Source organism: Hyperolius riggenbachi, chromosome 1 (assembly GCF_040937935.1).
Source record: "Hyperolius riggenbachi isolate aHypRig1 chromosome 1, aHypRig1.pri, whole genome shotgun sequence".
Taxonomy (NCBI): domain Eukaryota; kingdom Metazoa; phylum Chordata; class Amphibia; order Anura; family Hyperoliidae; genus Hyperolius; species Hyperolius riggenbachi.
In genome coordinates, this window is record NC_090646.1 from 464304575 (window position 1) to 464332058 (window position 27484).

Below are 27484 nucleotides of genomic sequence, written 5' to 3' on the forward strand. Positions count from 1 at the left end.
GCGCAGCAGCGAGGCCACAAAGAAGAAAAGATTCCTGTTGAGCAGTGGCTGGGGGATTCAGGAGGATCAGAGGAACCTCTGGATCATCCAGAGGCTTCCCTTTACTGAGGTAAGTATTACATTTTTGGCTGATGTGACATAACCATGAGCATTAATGATAACGCACCTTTGACCGCTGTGCCTCAGGCTCATTCTAATCACCAAGAGAGGATTGAAAAGCATGTATATATAATCATGGAGAAATCCTAACAAATGTATATCTGTCAAGGGCTACTTGAGATGAATTTCCTCACAATAAGGGGTACTTGGCCAACGCAGTCATTAATAAGGAGGACCATACTATAATAATGTTGAGAAACACTGCTCTAGGACATAAAGGAGCACATGGCATTAAAGTGAACCTTAAGTCTGCTAAAAAAAATGAGTTTTTTTTCTTGCCGCAATAGCAGTATAGGGGGCGATATTGTGGCTGGGAACGCGAATAATCACTCGCGTTCCCATGCCTGTCGGGTCCTGACGGGCGAAACCGGAAGTGGTCGCCGGCGGAGACGGGAGCATCGCAAAGACACGTCGAGGGCATTGATCGGCTGCAGGTGGCTGAGGAAAGCACCAGGTGAGTAAAACTCATTTTTTTTAGGAGACTTAAAGAGACACTGAAGCGGAAAAAAAATATGATATTATGATTTGTATGTGTAGTACAGCTAAGAAATAAAACATTAAGATCAGATACATCAGTCTAATTGTTTCCAGTACAGGAAAGGTGGCCATACACTGGCCCGATTCGCAGCCGTTTCGACAGCAGATTCGATCCTGGGATCGAAGCTGCTGCCAATCGTTCGCGCTAAACGCACCCACCGATCCGATTTCCTCCCGAAATCGGATCGGTCCGTCGATCGCGCCGTGCGGGAAATTACCCTCGATCGCCTGCGGGTAGGGTGCGCATCGCTAGCGGCGGCCAATCCGATCAGGTATACATTACCTGACGCTGGCTCCCGGGCGTCTTCTCCGCGCTGCACCGCTCTGTTCCGGCTCCATCCCGGCGCTTCCTGTGTCACTGCAGTGACCAGGAAGTTCAAATAGAGGGCGCTCTATTTGAACTTCCTGGTCACGGAGTGACACAGGAAGCGCTGGGATGGAGCCGGAACAGAGCGGTGCGGTGCAGCGTGGAGAAGACGCCCGGGAGCCAGCTTCAGGTAATGTGTACGGGGGGGGCACAGGCGGAAGGAGCAGCTCAACAGATTGTGATCGGTTTCAGGCTGAAATCGATTCACAATCTGTTTGCAGTAAAGGCAGCCATACGATGCCTCTCTGATCAGATTCGATCAGATAGGGATCTGTCAGCTGGTCGATCTAATGGCAAATCGACCAGTGTATGGCTACCTGAAGAGTTGAGAAACTCCAGTTGTTATCTCTATGCAAACAAGCCATTAAGCTCTCCGACTAAGTTAATTGTGGAGAGGGCTGTTGACTGTCTGACTTTTATTAACTCAACTGTAAGTAAACTGTTTACTTTTTCTCTGCTAGAGGAGAGGTCATTACTTCACAGACTGCTCTGAAAGACTCATTTTGATTGCTGAGTGTTGTGTAATCTGCACATATTATAGAATGATGCAATGTTAGAAAAAACACTATATACCTGAAAATAAAAGTATGAGAATATTTTCTTTGCTGCTAATCTTCTAGTAATTATTCATAGTACACAACCAATTCACTATATCATTTTTTTTCCGCTTCAGTGTCTCTTTAAAGAGAAACTCCAACCTAGAATTGAACTTTATCCCAATCAGTAGTTGATGCCCCCTTTTACATGAGAAATATGCTTTTCACAAACAGACCATCAGGGGGCGCTGTATGACTGATTTTGTGCTGAAACACCTCCCACAAGAAGCTCTGAGTACCGCGGTACTCTGGGCAAACTGCCACAATGTAACAATGTTCACAGACAGGAATTAGCTGTTTACAGCTGTCTCTAACAGCCAAAACAGCTAGGAGCAGCTACATAACCTGCCCACAGTAAAAATGTCACCATGTAATAAATGTCAGAATGTAAATCGGGGAGAGGAAAGATTTTACAATGAGCAAACACTGACTAAATCATTTATACAGAATTAAGGTAAAAAATGAAGCACTTTTTTTACTACATTATTTTCACTGGAGTTCCTCTTTAAGTGCCTCTTTAAGACAGTTGAGAAAATTCCACAGGACCTCAGGTGGTGTCTGGTTTCGGCCTCTAAGATGTTAGCAGAAGACGTGATGTCCTCTAAGATTTTAGGTGAGGTCTCCATGGGTTGGACTCGTTTTTCCAGTGCATTGAGGAGACACTCCATGAATTAAGATATAGGGAATTTGCATGCTGGCCAAGAAAAACATAATTATTTTAGATGAGCTCGCCTGTTCCATTACTCCATTATCCAATTCTGATAGTCTGGTCGGGGTCAACGTGGGGACTCTGGTCTATGGCTACACAGCTACAGAGATTAATAGATGCAATATGTGTTTTTCCACAAGTTTTCAGCAATTTGCGCTACAGTAGTTCTTCTGTGGTTTGGACCCGATGGTCTATTAATGGGTACTAACCACTGCATAGGGTGGACACCCCACAAGACATCAGCCCTTTTAGGGCTTGTTCACACTACAAGTGCATTTCTAAGCTCTTGTGAATTTAAAAGCTCTTGCTAATGTTATGCTATGTAAGTGTTCACACTGGAGCGATGTGATTTTGTAAAAATCCCCCATAGGATTGCACTAGCAAGAGCTTTTAAAATCTCTGGCGTTTAAAAAGCTCTTGTAGTGTGAATCAGCCCTTAGAGTGTGCTGATTCGATCATCTATTCGTTACAATTTGGTCCATGTTGAAGTTGCACAGAACCATACACTTGCTCATTCTTCCGCTTTCAACACATAATGTAACTTTCAAGAACTTGCCCTGTCCTCTACTGTATCTCACCCTTGGACAGGTACCATTGTAACAAGATAACCGATTGTCTTTGCCTAAGAGTAGTTTTTATTTTGTGGCTGATTAAATATATATACATATGTGCTTGTTTCTCTGTGCTTCTGCAACAAGCAATGCCATGGATAGATAACAGTGGCCATCCAATGGAAATTAGTGCAGCAGGTGACAGTTAAATCATGTTGATTTCTCTTATCAGTTGAAAGATGTCCAGTGGTACCATCAGCTTGGACATGTCAAGCTATAACATACTATTAGGACACCAGTATGCTTATCTGTCTTTAGAAGTCTGGTATTATGTATGCAGGTGAGAGGGGAGGGAGGTTGGGGACGATGAGGGAGGTGGAACAAATGGGTAGTTTTGTAGGACAGGTATGGGGACACAAAATACATTTAAATGTTCTGTAGTTGAAAATATCGGTGTTATCTGTAATTACTTTAATGTGAATAAAGCATGAAGATGTAGCCTAAATATTGAGACAGGGATCCCTTGTAGCGTATGCACTGGTCTGGGGCTTTGTCTACATTCATTGGTGCTGTGTAAAGAATATGTATGGATAGGCTAAAACTACAGTAGATTGGGATACTCATTGGCTTATACTGAATAACAGCTAACTTGACACAGACCTCCATCACTTCTATCTGCAGGTATGGGCAATATATGAAGTCAAACAGCTCTTTTGGACTTAAATGCTGAAACGTGCTAAGAACAAAATGTTGTACTTGAGCTGTACCTTCATATTAGTTTATATAAGGTTTGATGGATATCCTATAGATGTTGCCAGCAATATACTGTTATGCTTTAATCCACTTCCAGAGCGTTTCACTTTCACCATCGCCCTACATTTCTTTCTGCATAGGCCAAGCGAAGGTGAGCGGACGGAATGGATTATCAAGTCGACACTGAGAAGCATCATGATGAGTAAAGACTTGGAAAACGTGACTTGTAAAGAAGTGAGTACATGAAAGCGTCTTTCCAAGTTCCCGTGTTCCTCTGAATTGTTTGTCCTTTTATGTGAGCGGTCTCCTGAGCCCTTATCTTTTGCTTAGATCCGAAATGAGCTGGAGAAGAAGCTGAGCTGCAACTTGAAAGAGTATAAAGAATACATAGACAATGAGATGCTGCTGATTCTAGGACAAATGGATAAAGCTTCTCTTATCTTTGATTACCTTTACTTGGTATGTATACATAAGTGCATTCCTGCCTGTTCTGAATGATTGTCACTGCAGAGGCATAGCACAGATGTGATCTTTGATTTATCATATTGTAGTCTTGCGGCTGGTTAGGGACACTTTTTCAGCGCGTTTGTCTGGGTTATCTAATCATATGGTTCAGCCTTGAAAAGTTCCTCTGTGACATGGCAATTGAAATGCTGCCTGTGCAGATGATCGTTATTAGTTCCCTCATGTATTGGTAATTGAAATTCTCTAAACCATTTCCTAATATCTGCTTAATGAACTCTGGTCTTCACTGACACACATTGATTTCCATTGTATCAATTAGTCTTTACAAGTCTTAGCACATTTCCAGTGATTAATTCATTTCCACATATCTGGGAGTGGCTCAGTGCATTCATTTTCTGAGGCATGACACACTGCTGTGACTGTGAGGAGATCATTCAGTCACTGTGACACAATAAGAAGCCATAAGTAGCCATACACGCTACATCCCCTGAGTAACAGCGCTTTGATAAAAGTGATCGTTTCTCACTGGGGTAAAAAGCATACTACACAAGCTACACTATTTGTAAATTGGACCTTACTCTTGCACAGGAGAAGAGGAAAATATAGAGAAATGCACCCTGTATGTATTGAGAGAGAGTTTAGCCTGTCTACTTCCACCTTATCTGTAACTAATCACAACTGTAATTTGATCTCTTAGCTTTGTCAGCTGACTGCCTGGCAGATCAGCTAATTTGTAAACACAGGAGGTTAACCCTATGTCTGCATCCATGAATGCAGGAAGTAGACACTGCAGTTGTATTGCAGGATTTGTATCGGCTGTAACAAAGAAATGTTTTTCTTTAATTCAGATTCAGATGATTAAGATTTTGCAGAAAACTAGCAAAGGTGTGTCTGTTAATGATTTGCAGCAATGAAGGAGGAAAGTGACCGGGGCCTTTACACAAGATAGTATGGTGTTTCTTCAAGCAGCTGCTTGTAGTACTGAGGTTTCATGACTTGAAGTGTCCCCTCAATAGTTAGAATGTTATGTCAATGATTCATTTTTTCATTGTCTACCATAATAGACAACTGTGAATGGTGGCTGTGCTGACGTTTGGCTTATTTTACTTGTGCTCCTCTAGTGGGAGTTTAGAGACAGAGATAACCCTTTAGTGTGTAAAGAAATGACCTATGTAGGAAACCTACCGGAGCTTGAAAAAGCAACAAACAAGTGTTAGCAGATTGCAAGTTGTGTTTAGAATGGTGAGTTGACAGGATCACATTTATGTCCACCAGGTGTTACCTACTGGCTGAAAACATGTGCATCACAGCGTGTGTAATTTAAGTTTTTTGGCTGAATCCCCAACATCCCTCTTTCCACCTTATAGTGTATTCACTGCCAACATTAAGGCCTTACCCTAGACCCACTTACAGCCGGGAGACTCTAGCTCTTTTCCCTATTGCCCCACATCTTTCTTGGACTGCTCTGGAAAGAGGGTGAATTGCAGCCCTTTCCCCAGTGTGCGGTTTCAGATTAGAAGAGTCTTCATGGAAGGCTTGGTGAGTGGCGGCTGTAGGCACATCCTCTGCTTTTAGAAACAATAGCTACACCTCACAATAGCCACAATCCTCTTCTTTCATGCTTTTTGGAAAGTCTGAGTGTAGTTTATAATAAATTTTTTGTTTTCCATTTTTCCTTTTTGTTTTTGGTTCATTACATGAGATGACATGCCTGGATTGGGTAATGACGTCAAGCTCTTGGGTTCCCTCCAGTCGTTAATAACAAAGTGCTTTATTGTTAAAAAAAACACACCTTGTTCAGCTGTAAATGGTTCCATCTTGATAAGCTAACACCTTGAACATAAGGCTACACTTTTCATGGCATAGCTGGGAACACTCGGCCAAGCATTGCTCTTTACAGGATGTTTCCGTTTTCCCTTTTTCTCCCTTTCTCTCCACTAGGTGGGTTGCTATGGTTACACGATGGTTTCCCCATGCACAGCTAAAAATTATCCTGGAATATCAGGATTTTGATTTAAAAAAAAAAAATAAAAAGCTCTTCCTGATAACAAAATATTTTTATGTAGAGCAGGCGGTCATATTTTCTGTTATAGCCAGTACCCACCCCCACCCTTCCCACCCCCATGTCCAAAATTAAATTAATTTAGCCTTGTGTTGCCTAGCAGTGGGTAAAAGTAATATATCTCCAGGAATGCTTCCGATATTCTTAACAGTCTAGACAGCTGACATCAGGTAAAGAAGGCCCATGCTACAGAAATGGTTCACTTCAAGTCAGCAATTTTTGTACTGCTTGCAGTTGCCCAGCTGATGAGTTTCCACCATCACAGGAGAACTTGTGCCAAGAGAGAGTAAGTCACACACCTCTGATAACGTCAGTGGAGGCTTCCCGGCACCTTCACAGTTATCTGTTTATAAGTAGAAATAGCAGTAATGCAAGATCACACAACTGCACCGAATTTGCTCTTACTGTATATAGAATTGTTGTTCAGATCTCCTAGTCTGCAACAACCTGGTGTTTTATTCATGACAATCAGGCACAATTGCCCAGTTATGCATGTTAACTTGCTGATTAATTATTAGTATTGTTTTGTGCTTGAAAAATGAGGTGTGAAGACAAAAAAGGAGTGATACCATGGTGATCACTATGCCATTCATCCATAATCCTAAAGAAATGGGAACTCCTTGGGGTATCTTTAAACACTGAAACAGAACTCCATGCATTGCATTGAAAATGGCCTAAAGTTTAAAGTTTTGATACATCAATACACTTGAGAAGGTAGTGCTCAACTTACGAACGCCCGACTTACGAACGACCCGCCAATATGAACGGCATGAATTCTGTGTTTCCATGGGAACAAGTCAAAACATTTTTTTTTTATTGAACTTGTAGTTTTTGAGAATTTTTTTTTCAAAAATTCAAAGAAAAAATGGCTTTTAAACTTGTATAAGCAGGTACAGAGGGCAGATGTGACACGGGGGTGGGCACTGGAGGCACAGGGGGGCAAAGAAGAGGTACAGGGGACAGAGATGGCACAGTGTTCCAACTTAAGAACAGATTCAGGTTAAGAACAAACCTGAACGGCACTGGAGGCACAGGGGGGCAAAGAAGAGGTACAGGGGACAGAGTTGGCACAGTGTTCCAACTTAAAGCGGACCCAAACAACCATTTTTTTAATTCAAAATATTTAGTTGCACCACTGTGACACATACAAAGATAAATAAACACTCCTTCAAGCCTATGAGCATTTCAATGCATGTTTTTCACCCTTCTCTTTTCATAACTAGGGTTATACAGGTGGCAGCCATTAGCAATTCATCCTTTGCTGGACACCATCTACTCCACCAGTTTGCCTGATTCTGTCCCGGCAATATGAAAGGAAGGGAGGAGTTTCTCCAATAAATGTAAAATATTTTATATTTGTCATCATGCAGCTGAAAAAAGGCTGCTATTTATTATTATAATTTAGAAAATAGATCTTATTTCTGAAATCTTGTATTTTTAATTTGGGTCCACTTTAAGAACAGATTCAGGTTAAGAACAAACCTACAGTCCCTATCTTGTTAGTTAATTGGGGACTACCTGTACTAACATAAGCGTAATAGCACTTTATGTCCTGCTGGTTTAAAAGTGCAGCGATATCAGGGGTGTGTCTTTCTGCTATTCTGACTTGATTGGCATCTTGGGCAGAGCTATTGGTGTAGAATTCCCAGCCCAGTCTCTCCCACCATATTGACAAAGCAGGTCAGCTTAGCAGTCTGTGAAAGCTGGGTTTACAAGTCCTTTAGAGATACATTACAGCAGATTTTCTTTTCCCTCATTTGCTGCCCCCCTTTCTCCTCCTGCCCCCTTCCTTCTTCTCCCAGGCATTTTTAGAAATAGATCACATGGTGTTGAGCTGACTGTAACCCCTTTGTTGTGGGATTGCTAATATTAGCATATGTATATTTTACATTATATTCATCAGTAGTGTCTGCTGACTAATTTTAGATATATCTTACTTTATCCTAATAGATCCAGATGCAGCAATCAAACACATTCCACAGTTCATGACATGTGGGACTGACATGTAATGAATCCCACCCCACCCCCAATTGCAAATAGCAATAAATGTACTGTAAATATAATATTATTGCTTAAATCTGTTTTGGATTTGGATCTGAAGAGCTTTATCAAGCACAAAACCTATAGCCTTATGTTTTGTACTTTTTTTTTTTTTTTTTTTTTTTTTAACTTCACCAGCATTTTTTAAATACTGTATATGCGCCTGTATAAGCGTAATTTTTCAGCACATTTGTTGTGCTAAAAAATTAGGCTTATACACGAGTATATACAGTATTTAAAAAATGCTGGTGAAGTTTAAAAAAAGTTACCCCCCTCGGCTTATATGCGAGTCAGTGGAGAAGAACGGATGGTGGAGCAGGTTTTGTTACTGGCATTGGAGCATAAGGATCATGCACTAGTAATCCTGCTCTTGACATCTGGCTCCCTACTACTGGTTCCATGTCCCCCATCCCCTGCAACATGGTGTGCATAGTGCGCTGTTCAAGACTACCTGTGTCCCCCGACATGTGGAGCAGCGCATGCCAGCAACCTTTCAGTGGTGCAGTGATCAGGGATTCTTCCTGTGTGGCGTCTTGAGACACAGCTTTATCCTCCTTGGAGCACATCTGCCTATGGGGAGAGGAGCTGACATGTACTGGGGGCACATCTGGCTGCTGTGGAAAGGGTTATACTGGGGAGGGGGCTTATACGTGAGTCAATCACTTTTTCCTGGTTTCTGAAGGAAAAGTGTGTACTTCGGCTTATATACGGATCGGCATATTTGCGAGTATATACGGTAATTAGACCCCTAACAGCGAAAGTTATATATCACTTTTAAAGTTCCACTTTACAGCTAAACCTACGCAAAATAATTCCTGTTTGTTTATGCTTGAAAAGTAGTTCAGGTATCCAGAAGAATTGAAAGTCAAGGTGATTTTAGGTATTATAATCCGGATATACCATACATAAATGACTTTTTAACTCTTATCCAGCACCAGGCTTTTGACTCCACATACATTATCTACATGGTGTAGGGTATTCTGGATAAGGATAGGATTTTGTAATCAGTAATGTAGCCCACCCATCTTTATTTAGTACTATATAGGATAGTGTTTAAGCTAAAGATTTTTGCCTTATATTGAATTTTCCTTTTATATTTTTCTTCTGCAACTTTTAGGGATCTGAATGGAATGCGTCAAATCTGGAGGAACTCAACCAGACAGGGTAACGTGTGTTTTGTTTGCTGGCAGTGATCATGGTTCATGTTCTACTGAGATTTCACTGGTCTTTGTATTGCTTGCAAATAACACAATTTGTGAAATGGGAACTATAAATCCAATCATCCCATCTTAGCATTATTGAAATGTATCAGTCACAGTGATTGATATTAACAATTTCTGCCAGAAGCTACTCCCCCTACTGTAGCAGAAATCAATACTAGGGGATTCCATCATGATACCTGATTGGATGGATCATTAAACTATTATGTCTAAAGAGAGGCAGTTGTTTTCTTTGCTACAGCTGTGAAATGATTGTTAATCAAATATTAGGTAATTCCTGAATATAGGGTTTCCGATAAATAAAAGGATGCCTGTAGAATGGAAAGATGCACAAGCCTGTAGTCCTACAGTAGATCGGAAGAGAATCATATTATGTTTACATTTTCTGCATTGACAAACTGGCAAATTCATCATGTGACCACTTTAAATCTGATACAAGTCTGCGATAAGCTGTACTTTATTGCGTTTCCATAGAGATGACCTACAGACATTTACTGGATGTCCTGAGTCTGATTGTATCCCATGGGATTCATTTTATGTGCCTTGTTTGGTAGGTTTGCTCTAACCACCCCTACTAAGTGAACCTGGAAAGAGACGTTCATCCTATACGCACAAGCATATACAAGCCAATGTGCCTGTTAAATAAATGTGTCTTCCATCATACCAAACTCATAGTCCTATGGCAGCCGCCCATTAATACGGTATAGCAATTATTGGAAGAGGCGTAGAGATGGCCATAGATATAATGAATGTTTTTTGTGGATCTGGACAGTCCTGCAATATTGACCTGTTGGAACCACTTGGGACATTAACGTTCTTCTGTTATAGCTGCACATGTTCCAGCGAGAGTTTCCATTTGCTGGCTTTTCAGTCTTGATATTCGCATAGGTCATTAAAGTAAACCTGAATGGATTATAAACTGATGAGATGTTTGAACTATTGTATCTACAGTCCTAATCCAAAACAGGACTTTACCAGAATACCACGGTCATATTTTTTGTTTAAAAGCCAACAATCACAATTACTGTTTTTATTGTCTAAGCAGCATTGGTCTCATAATGTTTTACCATTCCCGTCTTCTGTTAGGGAGTGAATGGTAGGAGACAGAGGAGGGAATGGGATGGTGATAGGAGAGCACACCACAACAAGCTTGTCCTTCCTGTCTGACAATAAGACATTGAAGTCAGACTTTTCAAGGAGTGATTAATGAGACCAGGAGGAGGGGGGGGGGGGGGGGGAACGGACAATGCACAGCAGTGTGTGGATCCAGCATGAACACTATCCAAGGCAGCTTTGCTTCAGGACAGGTATACTTTAAAACTTGTGTTGCTAATATATTTTGAAGGACAAAAAAATGTAAAAGACATAAATTACAAAAATACAGGTAATCACTACTGAATACCTGATCCAGTGTCACATCGTGGAGTGCTGCTTTAGGGCTACTAAAAAGAAATCCCTCACAGTTTAATCTGCATTCAATCTGCAGTTGTATGGGTAACTTTCTTATCCCCATCTCTTCAAATTGTGAAATGCAACGCTGTGATCATTTCCTACTTAAAGGGCAGCTGAAGTGAAAAGTATATGGAGGCTGCCAGATTTATTTCCTTTTAAAGAGGGATTGTCGGCCACAAAATCAAATTCCACTTACCCCCTGCTTTGTTTGTTATGTAGCCTGGAACCTCACCCTGCCTTGCAAGTACTCCAATCTATTCAGAAATGTTTCTGCTGAAATAAAGCTTATCTCTGTCAGCCTGGCTCTATTTGGTACATTGCTGATAAGGAAGCTTTTCATCTCCCCTCCCACATTCCTGCACCTCACTGATTTGCAGAGTGCAGTTCAGTGTGAAGCTAAAATACAATATATTACTATAGTCTCATGTGTTTACAAAGCAAGCTAGCTATGACAGTGTAGACAAGGGAATAAAAGTAAGGGAGGAAATGACATCAGGATTGGCTTCAGTCAGAGGGAATCAAAATGGCAGGAACAGAATTCTCTTTATTTACTATATAAGATTCGCTGAAATCAAATGTGGACAGTACAATACATCTGTTAAGTAAGTAGGACAAGTGAAATAGTAACCGTTGCCTGGCAGCCCTCCTAGTCCATTTGGCTGTAGTAGTGTCTGAATCAGACCAGAAACAAGCATGCAGCTAATCTACTCAGATCTGACTTTAATGTCAGAAACACCTGATCTGCTGCATGCTTGTTCAGGGTCTATGCCTAAAAGTATTAGAGGCAGAGGATCAGCAGGACAGCCAGTATTGCTTAAAATGAAATGCATATGGCAGCCTCAAGTTGTGCTTTAACCACTTAACGACCGCCCACTGCACATGGGAGGCCGGAAAGTGGATCCTGCAAGGACCGCCGCATGTACGAGAGGCGGCGGTCCTTGTACGGGCATGGGCGGAGCGATCGCGTCATTCGTGACGCGTTCCTCTGCCAGGGACTGGCTCCGCCCCCTTCGCGCTGTAACCCGCCGGCCGTTCGGAAGCGCCGGCAGGTTACTAGCACCCGGATCGCCGCATACAAAGTGTATAATACACTTCGTAATGTATACAAAGTGTATTAAACAGGCTGCCTCCTGCCCTGGTGGTCCCAGTGTCCGAGGGACCACCAGGGCAGGCGGCAGCCACCCTAGTCTGCACCCAAGCACACTGATTTCCCCTCCCCTGCCCCCCGATCGCCCACAGCACCCCTCAGACCCTGACCACTGTTTGCACCCAATCACCCCCCTAATCACCCATCAATCACTCCCTGTCACTATCTGTCAACGCAATTTTTTTTTATGCCCTAAACTGCCCCCTGCTCCCTGCTCCCTCCTGATCACCACCACCCCTCAGATTCTCCCCAGACCCCCCCCCCCCCTGTGTACTGTATGCATCTATCCCCCTGATCACCTGTCAATCACCCATCAATCAGCCCCTGTCACTGCCACCCATCAATCAGCCCCTAACCTGCCCCTTGCGGGCAATCTGATCACCCACCCACACCAATAGATCGCCCGCAGATCCGACGTCAGATCACCTCCCAAGTGCAGTGTTTACATCTGTTCTCTACCCTAAACACCCACTAATTACCCATCAATCACCCCCTATCACCACCTGTCACTGTTACCGATCAGATCAGACCCTAATCTGCCCCTTGCGTGCACCCAATCACCCGCCTACACGCTCAGATTGCCCTCAGACCCCCCCCTTATCAATTCGCCAGTGCAATATTTACATCTTTTCTGTAATAACCCACTGATCACCTGTCAATCACCCGTCAATCACCCATCAATCACCCCCTGTCACTGCCACCCATCAATCGCCCCCTGTCACTGCCACCCATCAATCAGCCCCTAACCTGCCCCTTGCGGGCAATCTGATCACCCACCCACACCAATAGATCGCCCGCAGATCCGACGTCAGATCACCTCCCAAGTGCAGTGTTTACATCTGTTCTCTACCCTAAACACCCACTAATTACCCATCAATCAACCCCTGTCACTGCTACCTATCGGATTATCTGCCCCTAGGGCACTCAATCACCCGCCCACACCCTCAGAACGCCCTCAGACCCCAGCCCTGATCACCTCGCCAGTGCATTGCTTGAATCTATTCCCCCCTCTAATCACACCTTGAGACACCCATCAATCACCTCCTGTCACCCCCTAGCACACCTACCCATCAGATCAGGCCCTAATTTGCCCCGTGTGGGCTCCTGATCACTCGGCCAAACCCTTAGATCCCCCTCAGACCCCCTTCCGATCACCTCCCGTGCATTGATTGCATCTATTTTCCCCTCTAACCACCTCCTGAGACACCCATCAATCACCTCCTGTCACCCCCCTAGCACTCCTATCCATCAGATCAGGCCCAATACAACCTTTCATCTAAAAGGCCACCCTGCTTATGACCGGTTCCACAAAATTCGCCCCCTCATAGACCACCTGTCATCAAAATTTGCAGATGCTTATACCCCTGAACAGTCATTTTGAGACATTTGGTTTCCAGACTACTCACGGTTTTGGGCCCGTAAAATGCCAGGGCGGTATAGGAACCCCACAAGTGACCCCATTTTACAAAAAAGACACCCCAAGGTATTCTGTTAGGTGTATGACGAGTTCATAGAAGATTTTATTTTTTGTCAAGTTGGCGGAAATTGATTTTTATTGTTTTTTTTTCACAAAGTGTCATTTTTCACTAACTTGTGACAAAAAATAAAATCTTCTATGAACTCGCCATACACCTAACGGAATACCTTGGGGTGTCTTCTTTCTAAAATGGGGTCACTTGTGGGGTTCCTATACTGCCCTGGCATTTTAGGGGCCCTAAACCGTGAGGGGTAGTCTAGAAAACAAATGCCTCAAAATGACCTGTGAATAGGACGTTGGGCTCCTTAGCACACCTAGGCTGCAAAAAAGTGTCACATGTGGTACCGCCGTACTCAGGAAAAGTAGTATAATGTGTTTTGGGGTGTATTTTTACACATACCCATGCTGGGTGGGAGAAATCTCTCTGTAAATGGACAATTGTGTGTAAAAAAATCAAACAATTGTCATTTACAGAGATCTTTCTCCCACACAGCATGGGTATGTGTAAAAATACACCCCAAACACATTATACTACTTCTCCTGAGTACGGCGGTGGCGCAAAAAAATAAAATCTTCTATGAACTCACCATTCTCCTAACGGAATACCTTGGGGTGTCTTCTTTCTAAAATGGGGTCATTAGTGGGGTTCCTATACTGCCCTGGCATTTTAGGGGCCCTAAACCGTGAGGAGTAGTCTTGAAACCAAATGTCGCAAAATGACCTGTGAAATCCTAAAGGTACTCATTGGACTTTGGGCCCCTTAGCGCAGTTAGGGTGCAAAAAAGTGCCACACATGTGGTATCGCCGTACTCAGGAGAAGTAGTATAATGTGTTTTGGGGTGTATTTTTACACCTACCCATGCTGAGTGGGAGAAAGATCTCTGTAAATGGACAATTGTGTGTAAAAAAAAATCAAACAATTGTCATTTACAGAGAGATTTCTCCCACCCAGCATCGGTATGTGTAAAAATACACCCCAAAACACATTCTACTACTTCTACTGAGTACGGCAATACCACGTGTGGCACTTTTTTTGCAGCCTAACTACGATAAGGGGTCTAAAGTCCAATGAGCACCTTTAGGCTTTACAGGGGTGCTTACAATTTAGCACCCCCCAAAATGTCAGGACAGTAAACATACCCCACAAATTACCCCATTTTGGAAAGTAGACACTTCAAGGTATTCAGAGAGGGGCATGGTGAGTCCGTGGCAGATTTCATTTTTTTTTTATCGCAAGTTAGAAGAAATGGAAACTTTTTTTTGTTGTCACAAAGTGTCATTTTCCGCTAACTTATGACAAAAAATATCTTCTATGAACTCACTATGCCTCTCAGTGAATACTTTGGGATGTCTTCTTTCCAAAATGGGGTCATTTGGGGGGTATTTATACTATCCTGGAATTTTAGCCCCTCATGAAACATGACAGGTGGTCAGAATAGTCAGAGATGCTTGAAAATGGGAAAATTCACTTTTTGCACCATAGTTTGTAAACGCTATAACTTTTACCCAAACCAATAAATATAGGCTGAATGTTTTTTTTTTTTTTTTATCAAAAACATGTTTGTCCACATTTTTCGTGCTGCATGTATACAGAAATTTTACTTTATTTGAAAAAATGTCAGTGCAGAAAGTTAAAAAAATCATTTTTTTTGACAATTCATGTCTTTTTTGATGAATATAATAAAAAGTAAAAATCGCAGCAGCAATCAAATAGCACCAAAAGAAAGATTTATTAGTGACAAGAAAGGGAGCCAAAATTAATTTAGGTGGTAGGTTGTATGAGCGAGCAATAAACCGTGAAAGCTGCAGTGGTCTGAATGAAAAAAAATGGTCTGGTCCTTAAGGGGGGTAAAGGCCACAGTCTTCAAGTGGTTAATGGTTGCATATTGACTGATTTTGTTCCCCTGACTTTTTATATTTCAGAGTTGGCTACATACTGAATGTGACCAGGGAGATAGACAATTTCTTTCCAGGCCTATTTGCCTATCACAACATTCGTGTATATGATGAGGAGACTACTGACCTGCTGTCTCACTGGAATGAGGCATATAACTTCATTAACAAAGCAAAGTGAGTATTGGCTCATCCTTGTGGGATACTTATTTCTGTGTGCAAGTGCAACGCCTCCTTTACCCCATTTGCACCTATTTATACATATTAGGTAGTATTTTGTAGACAATATATGTACTCTGTAAGTGGTCCATATTGCCAATTATCATGCTGATGAACATTTAATAAATATGCCAATTCACACCATTAACAATAATTATTGGTAGCAAACACAGGAAGCAGGCTAACCCTTATAAAATTGGCTATTGTTTTAAATTGATCATCATTTTTTTTTTCTCATCCTTCAGGATGGCTTACACATGACAGTTAGCTGGTTCCCTCCTAAGGAAACACAACAACCAATCAAAATTAACTGCACCCTATAAAAGCCACCTGTTAGCTGAATGTGAGCTACTTCCATCCTCCCTGCATTCAGGCTGCGCAAACTGGGACAGCGGGGGGAGTGTCCGTGCTTCGGCTGCATGGTTAACAGTGTGAGAGCCGCTGGCATCTTCCAGGGTCACGTGGCGACCCTGCGCCAGTCAGGACAGGGCAGCTTATAGCGAAAGATGATTTGGCGTTCCACCCGCTCATCCCATCTGCCCAGGATGCCGTCAGGTGAAGATGGAGCAGACACAGATCTCCCCCGCAGGTAGACAAGGGACGCTAAACAGCACTGACTCTTCTGAGCAGGTAGAGATCTGCTGTAGACATGTTTAGGAGAATGACTGATAGTGGCTGTTTCTCTAATAAGCAATGAGTTGTTTGGCTCTGTTTTCCAGACAAGCTCTGAACGTCCTGCTAAAAGTCCTGAGAAGTCCTGGTGTTGTAATGTGTGCTTGGTAAAATGTGGTGCTTTTTCTTTTTTAGAGGAAGCAGCCACAGAATCTTTACAGGTGACAGCAAAAACTATAGCCTTAGTAAATTCAGCCAGAAGAGCTGTATGGTTGAAAATGTGGGAGGGGGATGTGTCATCAAAACAAAAGCTACTTACATTGAAGTTTGAAGGAGAGCTGCTGTTCTGTTGCTTGGTAAAGATCTGGGGGGGGGGGGGGGGGCTCCTTCCATTTGCGGAGCGTTGGAAGTAGATTACTCTAAATCCTTTTCTAGATCTGGTAGCCACAGGAAACAACATAGTTAGCAACATCACTTCTCCCCAGGTTTGTGGTAACAGGTCTTTCTACAGACCCAGAGATATAATTGGCAATAAAAAAAAAATCAACAAAAAGTGATTGTCAGAGTCCAGGGAAATCCAGGTTGATTCTGAATTTAAAACAGCTGAATCGAATAGGCAAACACTTCAGAATGGAAAGCATTTTTTTCAGTACAGAATCTGATTTACCAAGAAGAATTCATAGTAACCCTGGATTTACAGGATGCCTATTTACATATCCTGATTCATCCAGCCTATCAATGCAACCTCAGATTTGTGGCAAGGATGGAGGATGTAACTCACCATTTTCAGTACAGTGCTCTTATATTTGGAATATCTTCAGCTCTGTGCATTTTTACATAAGTGTTAGCATTATGGCTTTATTTCAGATTTGATCAGAGAGATATCTGTTTTATGGTTGATCTGCCCATCATCGCTAGATGTATGTGCACCTTAATTGCTTCCGGACCGCGCTAATTGAAAATCTACCCTCTGTTTTGAACCTGTTATCTCTGCCAGGGTATAGATTTCAGTCCTCCCAGCTGCACACTACTGCCGATCTCGCTGCTACAGCCCCCTCGCTCTGCCGTCTGTATAACAGCAGAGCTCCCTGAGCCGGTGAGAAGCCGATTTAATTGGCTCCTGACTCCACGATCAGTGTGAGCTGAACACATTGGCTCACATTGATGACAGGGCCAGGAGCCAATGAATCTGGCTCCTGACCGGCTCAGGGAGCTCTGCTGTCATGGGGACGGCAGAGCAATGGGGCTACAGCGACTGACAGTTGCGGCGGGTCAGTGCGGCGTAACGTCTGTAAGTGTTTTTCTTTAAAGCCAGCAGTCTCTGGACCTTAAGGGGCCTGAAACTGCTGGTACGGAAGCGGTTAAAATTACCCCAGTTTGAGAGAACAGACTGACTTGTTGGGGAGAAATGGATTTACTTCTGTTTTAGTTCCTTTTACATTAATTCAGTATATTAATCTTCTTTCTTGTCCTAGTCCAATTCTATCGGAAAACATTTCTGCATTTTTGTGATTTTTTTTTTTTCTTTCCATGTGAAATGACAGATATCTTTCTATAGGCAGTAATAGCATGTGCTGTTTTCTTTTGTTGATTTCCGCTTTGTTCTTGCACATGAATTTAGTCTGGTAGTGCCACAAGAAACATGGAAGTAGTGTATTGATTCTGTTTGGTTACTGTTCCAACAGGAAAAATAATTCCAAATGTCTGGTGCACTGCAAAATGGGAGTGAGCCGCTCAGCTTCTACAGTCATTGCTTATGCCATGAAAGAATATGGATGGTCCATGGAAAAAGCATACAATTATGTGAAACAGAAACGCGCTGTAACCAGACCAAATGCTGGTTTCATGCGACAGCTTTCAGAATATGAGGGGATCCTGGATGCCAGGTAACTTTTTTTCTTATGTCAGAATCTTGTTATACCTTATAGGGAGTGCTCTAAATTACAAGCACTGTAATAACAGCACAGGAGATTTGGGCACAGCTGGCGCCACCGCAGACCGTAATAAAAATTACGTAGTGAAGGTGAAATCCGCACTTTGTCGGTTGAAAAAATTCCTTTATTTCATCAGATACAAATCAATCCAAAAACACCAGCATGTGGTGTTTTTGGATTGATTCGTATCTGATGAAATAAAGGAATTTTTTCAACCAACAAAGTGCGGATTTCATCTTCGCTATATGGACTTGTGGGTATGAGCAGCCCGTTTTCCTGCATAGAGGTTTTGAGCGGAGTCTTGCCTACAATAGGAATTACGGCTGTGAGTAACTTCAGCACTGTCAGAAGACAGAGCTGAAGTTGCTCTTAAAACACTATAATTCGGCTTCCAGCAATAGCTGCAAGCCAAATGATATCATACACTACCGCCATCCACGTGGTTGTGGAGGGGGAATAATATTTATGCAGCCGGGAACTTGTGCAGTAGCAGGATAAGCCATATACCGGCTGTATCCTGCGCCCAAGTCTCCTGGCGGCCAATTCATACGTACACCTAAATTAAGTCATTCCAGACACTGGGCTTTTAACCACTTGCCGACCGCACACTCATACCGCGCGTCGGCAAAGTGGCAGCTGCAGGACCAGCGACACAGTTCTGCGTCGCCGGCTGCAGGCTAATTAAAGAGACTCCGTAACAACAATTTCATCCGGTTTTCTTCCATCCTACAAGTTCCAAAATCTATTCTAATGTGTTTTGGCTTACTGCAGCACGTTCTACTATCACCATCTCTGTAATAAATCAACTTATCTCTCTCCTGTCAGACTTGTCGGCCTGTGTCTGGAAGGCTGCCAAGTTCTTCTGTGTTGTGGTTCTGTGATGCATCTCCCCCCTCCAGGCCCCTCTCTGCACACTGCCTGTGTGTTATTTAGATTAGTACAGCTTGTCTCTGCTCTATTATCTTTTACAAGCTGGATAAATCCTCCTCTGAGCTGGCTGGGCTTTCACATACTGAGGAATTACATACAGGCACAGCTGTCTGCACTCTGCAGGAAGAAACAGCCTGACACTTCAGTGGAAGATAGCTGCAGGGGGAAAGAAACACACAAATGATCTCTTGAGATTAAAAAGGAAGGCTGTATACAGCCTGATTGTGTATGGATGTATTTTCTATGTGTGGACATACTGTACATCAACCTACTTCCTGTTTTGGTGGCCATTTTGTTTGTTTATAAACAAACTTTTTAAAACTGTTTTTAACCACTTTACCTCCGCAGTGCTAAATTTCTCCGTCCCTCTGCGCACTGCTTCTCCCCCAGGGAAGGAGAAAGGCGTATGTTTCTGTTTACATGCCGGGAGTGGGCGGGGCAACACGCTCGCACACTCTAGCCAGCCCGCACAGCAGTTGACTAATTGGACATTAGGAACGAGTGTTCCTAAATCCAATTAGAGTCCCCGATTGATGTATGAAGGCTGCTTCAAAGAGAAGCAGTCTTCATAACAAACCGCCGGCACATTGTTATTGTGTCCGTGTGCGCGCGATCACGCGATTACGCGTGCACACACCCACCCGCACAGCCCCTGCAGTCCAATGATTGGTTATTGGGGACCCCAGTCCCCAATAACCAATCATACCACATGACAAATAAATGAATGGAGACTGCCTCTGCTTGAGGCAGTCTTCATTCATAACAACAGTTGTAAACAAAGGTGCAGCGCGCGATTGCGCGCCCCCGCACGTGCACACCAGCTCCACAGTCCAATGATTGGTTTTGGGGACCCCAGTCCCCAATAACCAATCATATTGCCTAATAAATAAATGAATGATGACTGCCTGGGAGGAGTGAAAAATGCTCTGGTTTTTAAGGGGAAAACCCCTCAGTTGTCAAGTGGTTAACCACTTTTAATGCGGCGGTTAGCAGCGAAATTGTGACAGAGGGTAATAGGAGATGTCCCCTAATGCACTGGTATGTTTACTTTTGTGCGATTTTAACAATACAGATTCTCTTTAATCAGGAAGCAGCCGCTCGCGCGAGCGGCTGCTTCCTGTCAATTCACGGCGGGGGGCTCCGTGAATAGCCTGCCGGCCGCCGATCGCGGCTCGCAGGCTAAATGTAAACACAAGCGGAAATAATCTGCTTTGTTTACATTGTACGGCGCTGCTGCGCAGCAGCGCCGTAAGGCAGATCGGCGATCCCCGGCCAATCAGCGGCCGGGGATCGCCGCCATGTGAAAGGGGACAGCCTGTCACTGGCTGCACAGGACGGATAGCGTCCTGTGCAGCCCAGATTGCTAGAGGGGCAAGGTATGAGAGGGAGGGGGGGAATTTCGCCGCGGAGGGGGGCTTTGAGGTGCCCCCCCCCCCCCAAACACCCAGGCAAGGCAGGAGCGATCAGACCCCCCCAGCACATCATCCCCCTAGTGGGGTAAAAAGGGGGGCGATCTGGTCGCTCTGCCTGCACCCTGATCTGTGCTGGGGGCTGCACAGCCCACCCAGCACAGATCAGCTAAAACAGCGCTGGTCCTTAAGGGGGGGTAAAGGGTGGGTCCTCAAGTGGTTAATGTGCACCTGAACTGAGCTCTACAGTACAGTACATGGAGTCTGCCATATTTATTTCTGATAAACAGTACCAGTTGCCTGGCAGTCCTGCTGATCTTTGCCTGCAGTAGTGTCTGAATCACACACCTGAAACAAGCATGCAGATAATCTAGTCAGACTTCAGTCAGAGCACCTGATCTGCATGCTTGTTCAGGGTCTATTGCTATACATATTAGAGTCACAGGAACAGCAGAACAGCCAGGCAATCTGCATTGTTGTACTATGTCAGCCGCCATATCCCTCTCGGTTGCGGGGTGCTTTACTTCTGCTAATGATGATAGTGGGAGAAACCCTCACACTCAGCATGATTATGACAGGACATCCGTAGTTAGCTGAGTCTATAGAGTTGTCTTTATAAGTAGTTTCTTCAAATATGGCTGTGGAAAACCATTTAAGAGGTTTCATGGATGGGACGGAACTACTATATTACCTTCTAATTGATTTTTTTATTGCAGTTTTTTTTTCTTTAAATGAATGGCACTAGTGGCTCAGTCTATGCAATGATGACACACACACACACACACACACACACACACACACACACACACACACACACACACACACACACACACACACACACACACACACACACACACACACACACACACACTCTCTCTCTCTCTCTCTATCTCACACACACACACACACACACACACACACACACACACACACACACACACACACACACACACACACACACACACTCACACACTCACACACTCACACACTCACACACTCACACACACACACACACTCACACACACTCTCACACACACACACACACACACACACACACACACACACACACACACACACACACACACACACACACACACACACACACCTCTCCCCCCCCCCCCCCTTTGCAGTGTGTTGTGTAATGTGTTATTACACAGCAGTGTGCATTTTTTGTACAGTATATGGCAGAGGAAGTCAGTGCCTAAAGCATGAAGGTGTACAGCATATAGTGTCTGGTTGCATGCATATTAGTTCATGTCTTTTTGAAGTTGCAGCTAAAATGTTTTCTTTAGCAAAAAAACATGCTAATGCACACTTGGAAAATGTATTCGGAAATGCATTGCCGGGCATAGCAATGTGCTGTATAGAACACAGAATTGTATGTATTTTTATATGTGCTTCTTCAGGTTTAAAGCGTGAACTTTAGAGATGATCAATGAGATGCTACTTTTTGTGCCTTGCATGCCTATCTAGTGCACAATGCACGCTGCTTGGAATTGGGCCAGTTCAATACAGCTTTAGCTGGTTTTGACCTCCCTCCATGCTGCATATAATTTGCATGCTAGATAGAAAATTTTGCATCTTATTGACCATCTCTACTAAACAGGGATTTAGGGAAGTATCTTTGAAATCTGGGACAACAGTGAAGAGTCTGACAGGGATCAAAATTAAGCACCTAAAACGGACAAATACATTGAGGCCTTTCTTTATCATAACAATCACATTGGCAACATTTACTGGTGAGTTATATGCAGATAATGACCACTAAATACATTTGTGCAAGGGATTGCACCATCTTAGCCATTAGCTTGCTGTCAGTTATGTCAGGAAATGACATAAGTCAGGATGATAACATTTATTGGCTAACTTTTAAAAGGCTCAAAGAGTATGCTTTGTCTTCTTATATACTTTCTTCAGACGCTGGATCCCTTATTTATTTATTGTATTTATAAAGCGCCAACATATTACGCAGTGCTGGACATTAGTTTAGGTTACAGACAATATGACAATACAGGTGACATACAGCAATACGACAATACAGGAATACAAGAAAAAACAGACCACGCAGCACAGTATGAGTACAAGGTAATACTTAGTCAGTCACTGGAGGGGAGCATGGAGATTAGGCAAGTTAGGTTCACTCAAATGCATAGCATGGGTACACAGTAATGGAGGTGCATGATCAGGTAGGACACAAAAGGAGGAGGACCCTGCCCAAAGGCTTACAATCTAGAGGGAGAGGTAGGGGCACAAAAGGTAGGGGACCAGAGTTCAGCTGCGGGTTTAGAGCACTTGTGAGGGGTGGTAGGCCAGAGTGAAAAGGTGAGTTTTGAGGGCCTTCTTGAAGATGTCGAAGGAGGGGGCTGCCCTAATGGGTGGAGGTAGGGAGTCCTTTGTACTGAATAAAATCTTAGAGAGCACTACGTATAAACATTAGGACATCAGTAGGGCAATAGATTTTTTTTTGTTAATATATATAAATGTATTTGAGGTATATTAAATACAACTGGACATCAAAATGTTGCATGGAGCATGATTGTTATTTACAACAATAGACAAGGCCTTGTGTGAATTTCACACATGCCTAGGCATGGCTGACCTGGCCTGAAAGGCAGGGCTGTGGAGTCTGTACAGAGACCATCCAACTCGGACTCCTTAGTTTATGAGACCTCTGACTCCAGGTACTGCAGCAAAAAAAAAAACTGCTCCAACTCCACAGCCCTAGCAGGGCTATGGAATTGATAGAAAAATGAACTGACTGACTCGTTAGAATATGAAACCACTCACTCTGACTCCAGGTACTCAACTGTTTCTGCGACTTATCGACTCTACAGCCCCACTGAAAGGGATCATAAATTCAAGGTTCACTCAGATAACTTAGTTAAACTAAGCAGATCTATATTTCAGACTTCAGGTCTTGGGTTTGACATTGGTCTTTGGATAAAAGTTCAAATTTGCATGATTTTTTTTTTTTCAAAGAAAGGAAGTTCAGAGGAGAGATGGTAGCGCATCCTAAAACCAGGCTGCATCTGAAATGACTGCCAACAGAGGCATGCAAGGCCCCCTAGAGACAAATATACACCTTGAATTCAAAACAGATGCTAAACTATGCACTATAGTCCTAAAGTCCGCATAAAAACGGAATGCAATACTGAAATATCAAATGGGCGCAGCTAGCCATAAGGTGTGTAAACCATTTTATGGCCAGCCGCTCCTAAGGCCCCGTTCACACTTGCGGTTTTGCAAAAACCGCACCGGATGTCCGGACCGCACCGGAGCCGGATCGGACCTGAACCGTACGGTTCCTGTCCGGATCCGGTCCGGATCCGGTCCGTTTGCATACGGTTTCCGTGCGGTATGAACACGGTTGCGGTCCGGATCCGGATTCTTAAAGAGATAACAACCTGTATAAATACCTGGGGTTCTGGGAGGTCAGCAGAAGCTCTGGGGTCATTGTTGGAGACAGCTGGACGTGTGGAGACCATCCTTGGATACAGAGACAGCAGTTGGGACCATGGATCCAGTCATTTTTTTACGCTTATTACCTGGGAATTCTCTCCTTCCTGTTGTTTACCTACTACTATGTGGGGAGAAGGCGTGCTCCTCGCAGGAGATGGTGGGTGCACCCTCTACTAGCCAGGAGGCAGAGGAAGGGAGAGTTCCAGGCCCTCTACCGGGACCTCAGACGACACCCACAGAAGTTCTACAGCTACACTCGGATGTCTATTCCCCTGTAAGTATATAGGCCTAAATACACCAACCCCCACCATTCCTAAACACCCCACCCTCACCCCCACAACACCTCATCCCTGTATACCTAGCTAAACACACCACCCTGACCCCCACACCCCTGTATACCTAGCTATACACTACACCCCCACCCTCCACAACACTCCCAAACCTCTGTAAACACACCTCCCCCATCCTCCACCCAACACCTTGTCCCACAACATACTTTACAGCTTCTTCCTTTACATCTCCTGACAGGTTTGATACCCTTTTGGAGATGGTGAAGGATGACCTTAGGAAGAAGGATACCACGTTCAGGAGAGCAGTCACACCACAAGAACAACTACTCATCACACTGAGGTATGTAAAAACAAATTTTTTTTATTGCAAAAACAACCACTTTCCAACATGGAAACATTCTTCCAACATGGAAGACAAAAAAATAACATATCTATGGTATAGCCCGGTCAGGTTTAAGGAACACCAACCACCAACTTTGTGCTGGAAGAGTTGCAGGGCATAGCTGCCCAAGTGTCTTTCGGGGACACCAGGCCCTAATAAATTGAAGTGCTTCAAAAACCTAACCACTGGCACAGGACCCTCTGAGCCATGGATGAAGGACACAGGTCAGTGAAAAGGCTAGGCCTCTCACCGACCAGTCAAGGTGTCCTTCATCCATGGCTCCAAGGGTCTTGTGCAAGTGATTAGGAACAAGAACAAAGTGAGGAGCAAGAGGAACCGATGGCAGAGGAGCAGGACTACAGGTAGTGTCTTTTGGGGACAAAAGGCCCTAAATTATTAGTGCTTCAAAAACCTAACCACTGGCACAGGTCCCTCTGAGCCATGGATGAAGGACACAGGTCAGTGAAAAGGCTAGGCCTCTCACCGACCAGTGTAGGTGTCCTTCATCCATGGTTTCAAGGGTCTTGTGCAAGTGATTAGGAACAAGAACAAAGTGAGGAGCAAGAGGAACCGATGGCAGAGGAGCAGGACTACAGGTAGTGTCTTTCGGGGACACCAGGCCCTAAATTATTAGTGCTTCAAAAACCTAACCACTGGCACAGGACCCTCTGAGCCATGGATGAAGGACACAGGTCAGTGAAAAGGCTAGGCCTCTCACCGACCAGTGTAGGTGTCCTTCATCCATGGTTTCAAGGGTCTTGTGCAAGTGATTAGGAACAAGAACAAAGTGAGGAGCAAGAGGAACCGATGGCAGAGGAGCAGGACTACAGGTGCAGTGCAACAGGCACAAGGTTGTGACCCAGGTAGTGTCTTTCGGGGACACCAGGCCCTAAAATTGAAGTGCTTTAAAAACCTAACCACTGGCACAGGACCCTCTGAGCCATGGGTGAAGGACACAGGTCAGTGAAAAGGCTAGGCCTCTCACCGACCAGTCAAGGTGTCCTTCATCCATGGTTCAAAGGGTCTTGTGCAAGTGGTTAGGAACAACAAAGTAAGGAACAAGAGGAATCAAAGGCACAGGTGCAGGACTACAGGTGCAGTGCAACAGGCACAAGGTTGTGACCCAGGTAGTGTCTTTCGGGGACACCAGGCCCTAAATTATTAGTGCTTCTAAAACCTAACCACTGGCACAGGACCCTCTGAGCCATGGATGAAGGACACAGGTCAGTGAAAAGGCTAGGCCTCTCACCGACCAGTGAAGGTGTCCTTCACCCATGGCTCCAAGGGTCTTGTGCAAGTGATTAGGAACAACAAAGTAAGGAACAAGAGGAATCAAAGGCACAGGTGCAGGACTACAGGTGCAGTGCAACAGGCACAAGGTTGTGACCCAGGTAGTGTCTTTCGGGGACACCAGGCCCTAAAGTTCAAGTCCAGCAAAACCAAAAGTTCCCTGACATGGTCATCTGAACACCTCTGAACCTTGGTTGAAGGAGATGGGGCAGGGAAAAGGTTGGGCTAAAAAGCCCTGTGATGGTATCCTTCCTCCGAGGATCGGAGGTATTCAGAGGAGCATGTCCAGGAACAATTTGACTTTTTTTTTCAAATTGTATCGGCACCACTACTAGAAAAGGTGGGAGTTGCTGCCTGGAAATCTGGACTCTCTTGGGTGCTGGTCGTGGATGAGCTGGACCCTGACAGCGGTGGCCCATATTGACTGCCTCTGTAGCCGGTGTACATCTGTGATGATTGCCAGGTGGGCACCGCTGTTGGTTGTGGGGGTCTAAAAATTGGTGGTTGCAATAATGGCGTGTCCATGTGCTGTTTAATCACCTCCAGCAAATTGGAATGGCACGCCATCAGGTTTTGGGAAGGCACCTTTTCCAAATATGGTATTAGAGACATCACAGTGTGAAAACACGGGTGTGCCTGCAATTTCAGTAGTTCCTTGCTTTGTTGATGCATTTGCTGCATCATGTTCTGCAGCTGGCCCACCGACTGATGATGCTGCGCACGCAGTTGGTCGATTTCTCCTCTGTGCATCTCATGAATCATTTTAAGCTCGTCCCTGTAGTGCCCATGTACAGCGTCGAGCTCACATTGCAGTGAAGTGATGTGGGACTTGTACTGCTCCATGATATGGCCCCTGTCCTCATCTTGCAACTGCCGGGTTATGAGAGTTTGGTGGCTCTGAAGAATCCCGAGAAGTCCGGAGACAGCCCCGGACATCTCGGACTCTGTCTCTCTCCTTGTTGGGGGGAGGGTACCTCGACGCCTCACTGGTGTGGTGGTCCTCACTGGTGGTGTGGCAGCATCTTCCCGTCCTCTGGCCTGTGTCGGGGTTGCCCTGCGCGCTGGTTGTGCTGCAGTCTCTCGGTGCTCCTCACTTTGTTCTTGTTCCCCTGGAGCTTCCATAGCGGTCGATTGTGGAGGTGCAGCTTCTTCCACACTCGGTCCTGCAACCTCAACATCCAAGCTCTCTTCTGCCAAGTCATCATCAAAGGAGAGAGTTGGGATTAAGGACTCCCTCCTCCTACTCCTCTCCTCGGGGCAATAGGTTACATCGGCGACGTCATCATCCACCAAGCTCTCCTCACTGCTGAACCGTGCCTCCTGGGTCGGTTCCTCTTGCTCCAAATTGTCTTCAGTCCTGTAGATAAAAACAATATTTATTGGTGTGCCAAACAGCATGTGGCGTCAATTCACAGAGCTAGCAAACACTAGCAAACACTTTATCAACCGTTTCTACCCAACATTTGATAAAGCTTGTGAGAAAAGTTCGCTAGCCATGGGAATTGAGGCCATAGCAATACATGGCCGAAGT

General features: G+C 44.3%; 1 protein-coding gene across 2 annotated transcripts in view; it reads left to right on the forward strand.

Annotated features, from left to right (window-relative positions):
- SSH1 (slingshot protein phosphatase 1) overlaps nt 1-27484 on the forward strand; it is a 103172-nt gene that overhangs the window by 53064 nt on the left and 22624 nt on the right. For both annotated transcript variants that reach the window (XM_068239583.1, XM_068239592.1), the window contains 5 exons: nt 3813-3906; nt 4003-4131; nt 9357-9403; nt 15459-15605; nt 17945-18145. In XM_068239583.1, the coding sequence (XP_068095684.1) occupies nt 3813-3906; nt 4003-4131; nt 9357-9403; nt 15459-15605; nt 17945-18145 (618 nt within the window). The remainder of the gene's footprint in view (nt 1-3812; nt 3907-4002; nt 4132-9356; nt 9404-15458; nt 15606-17944; nt 18146-27484) is intronic.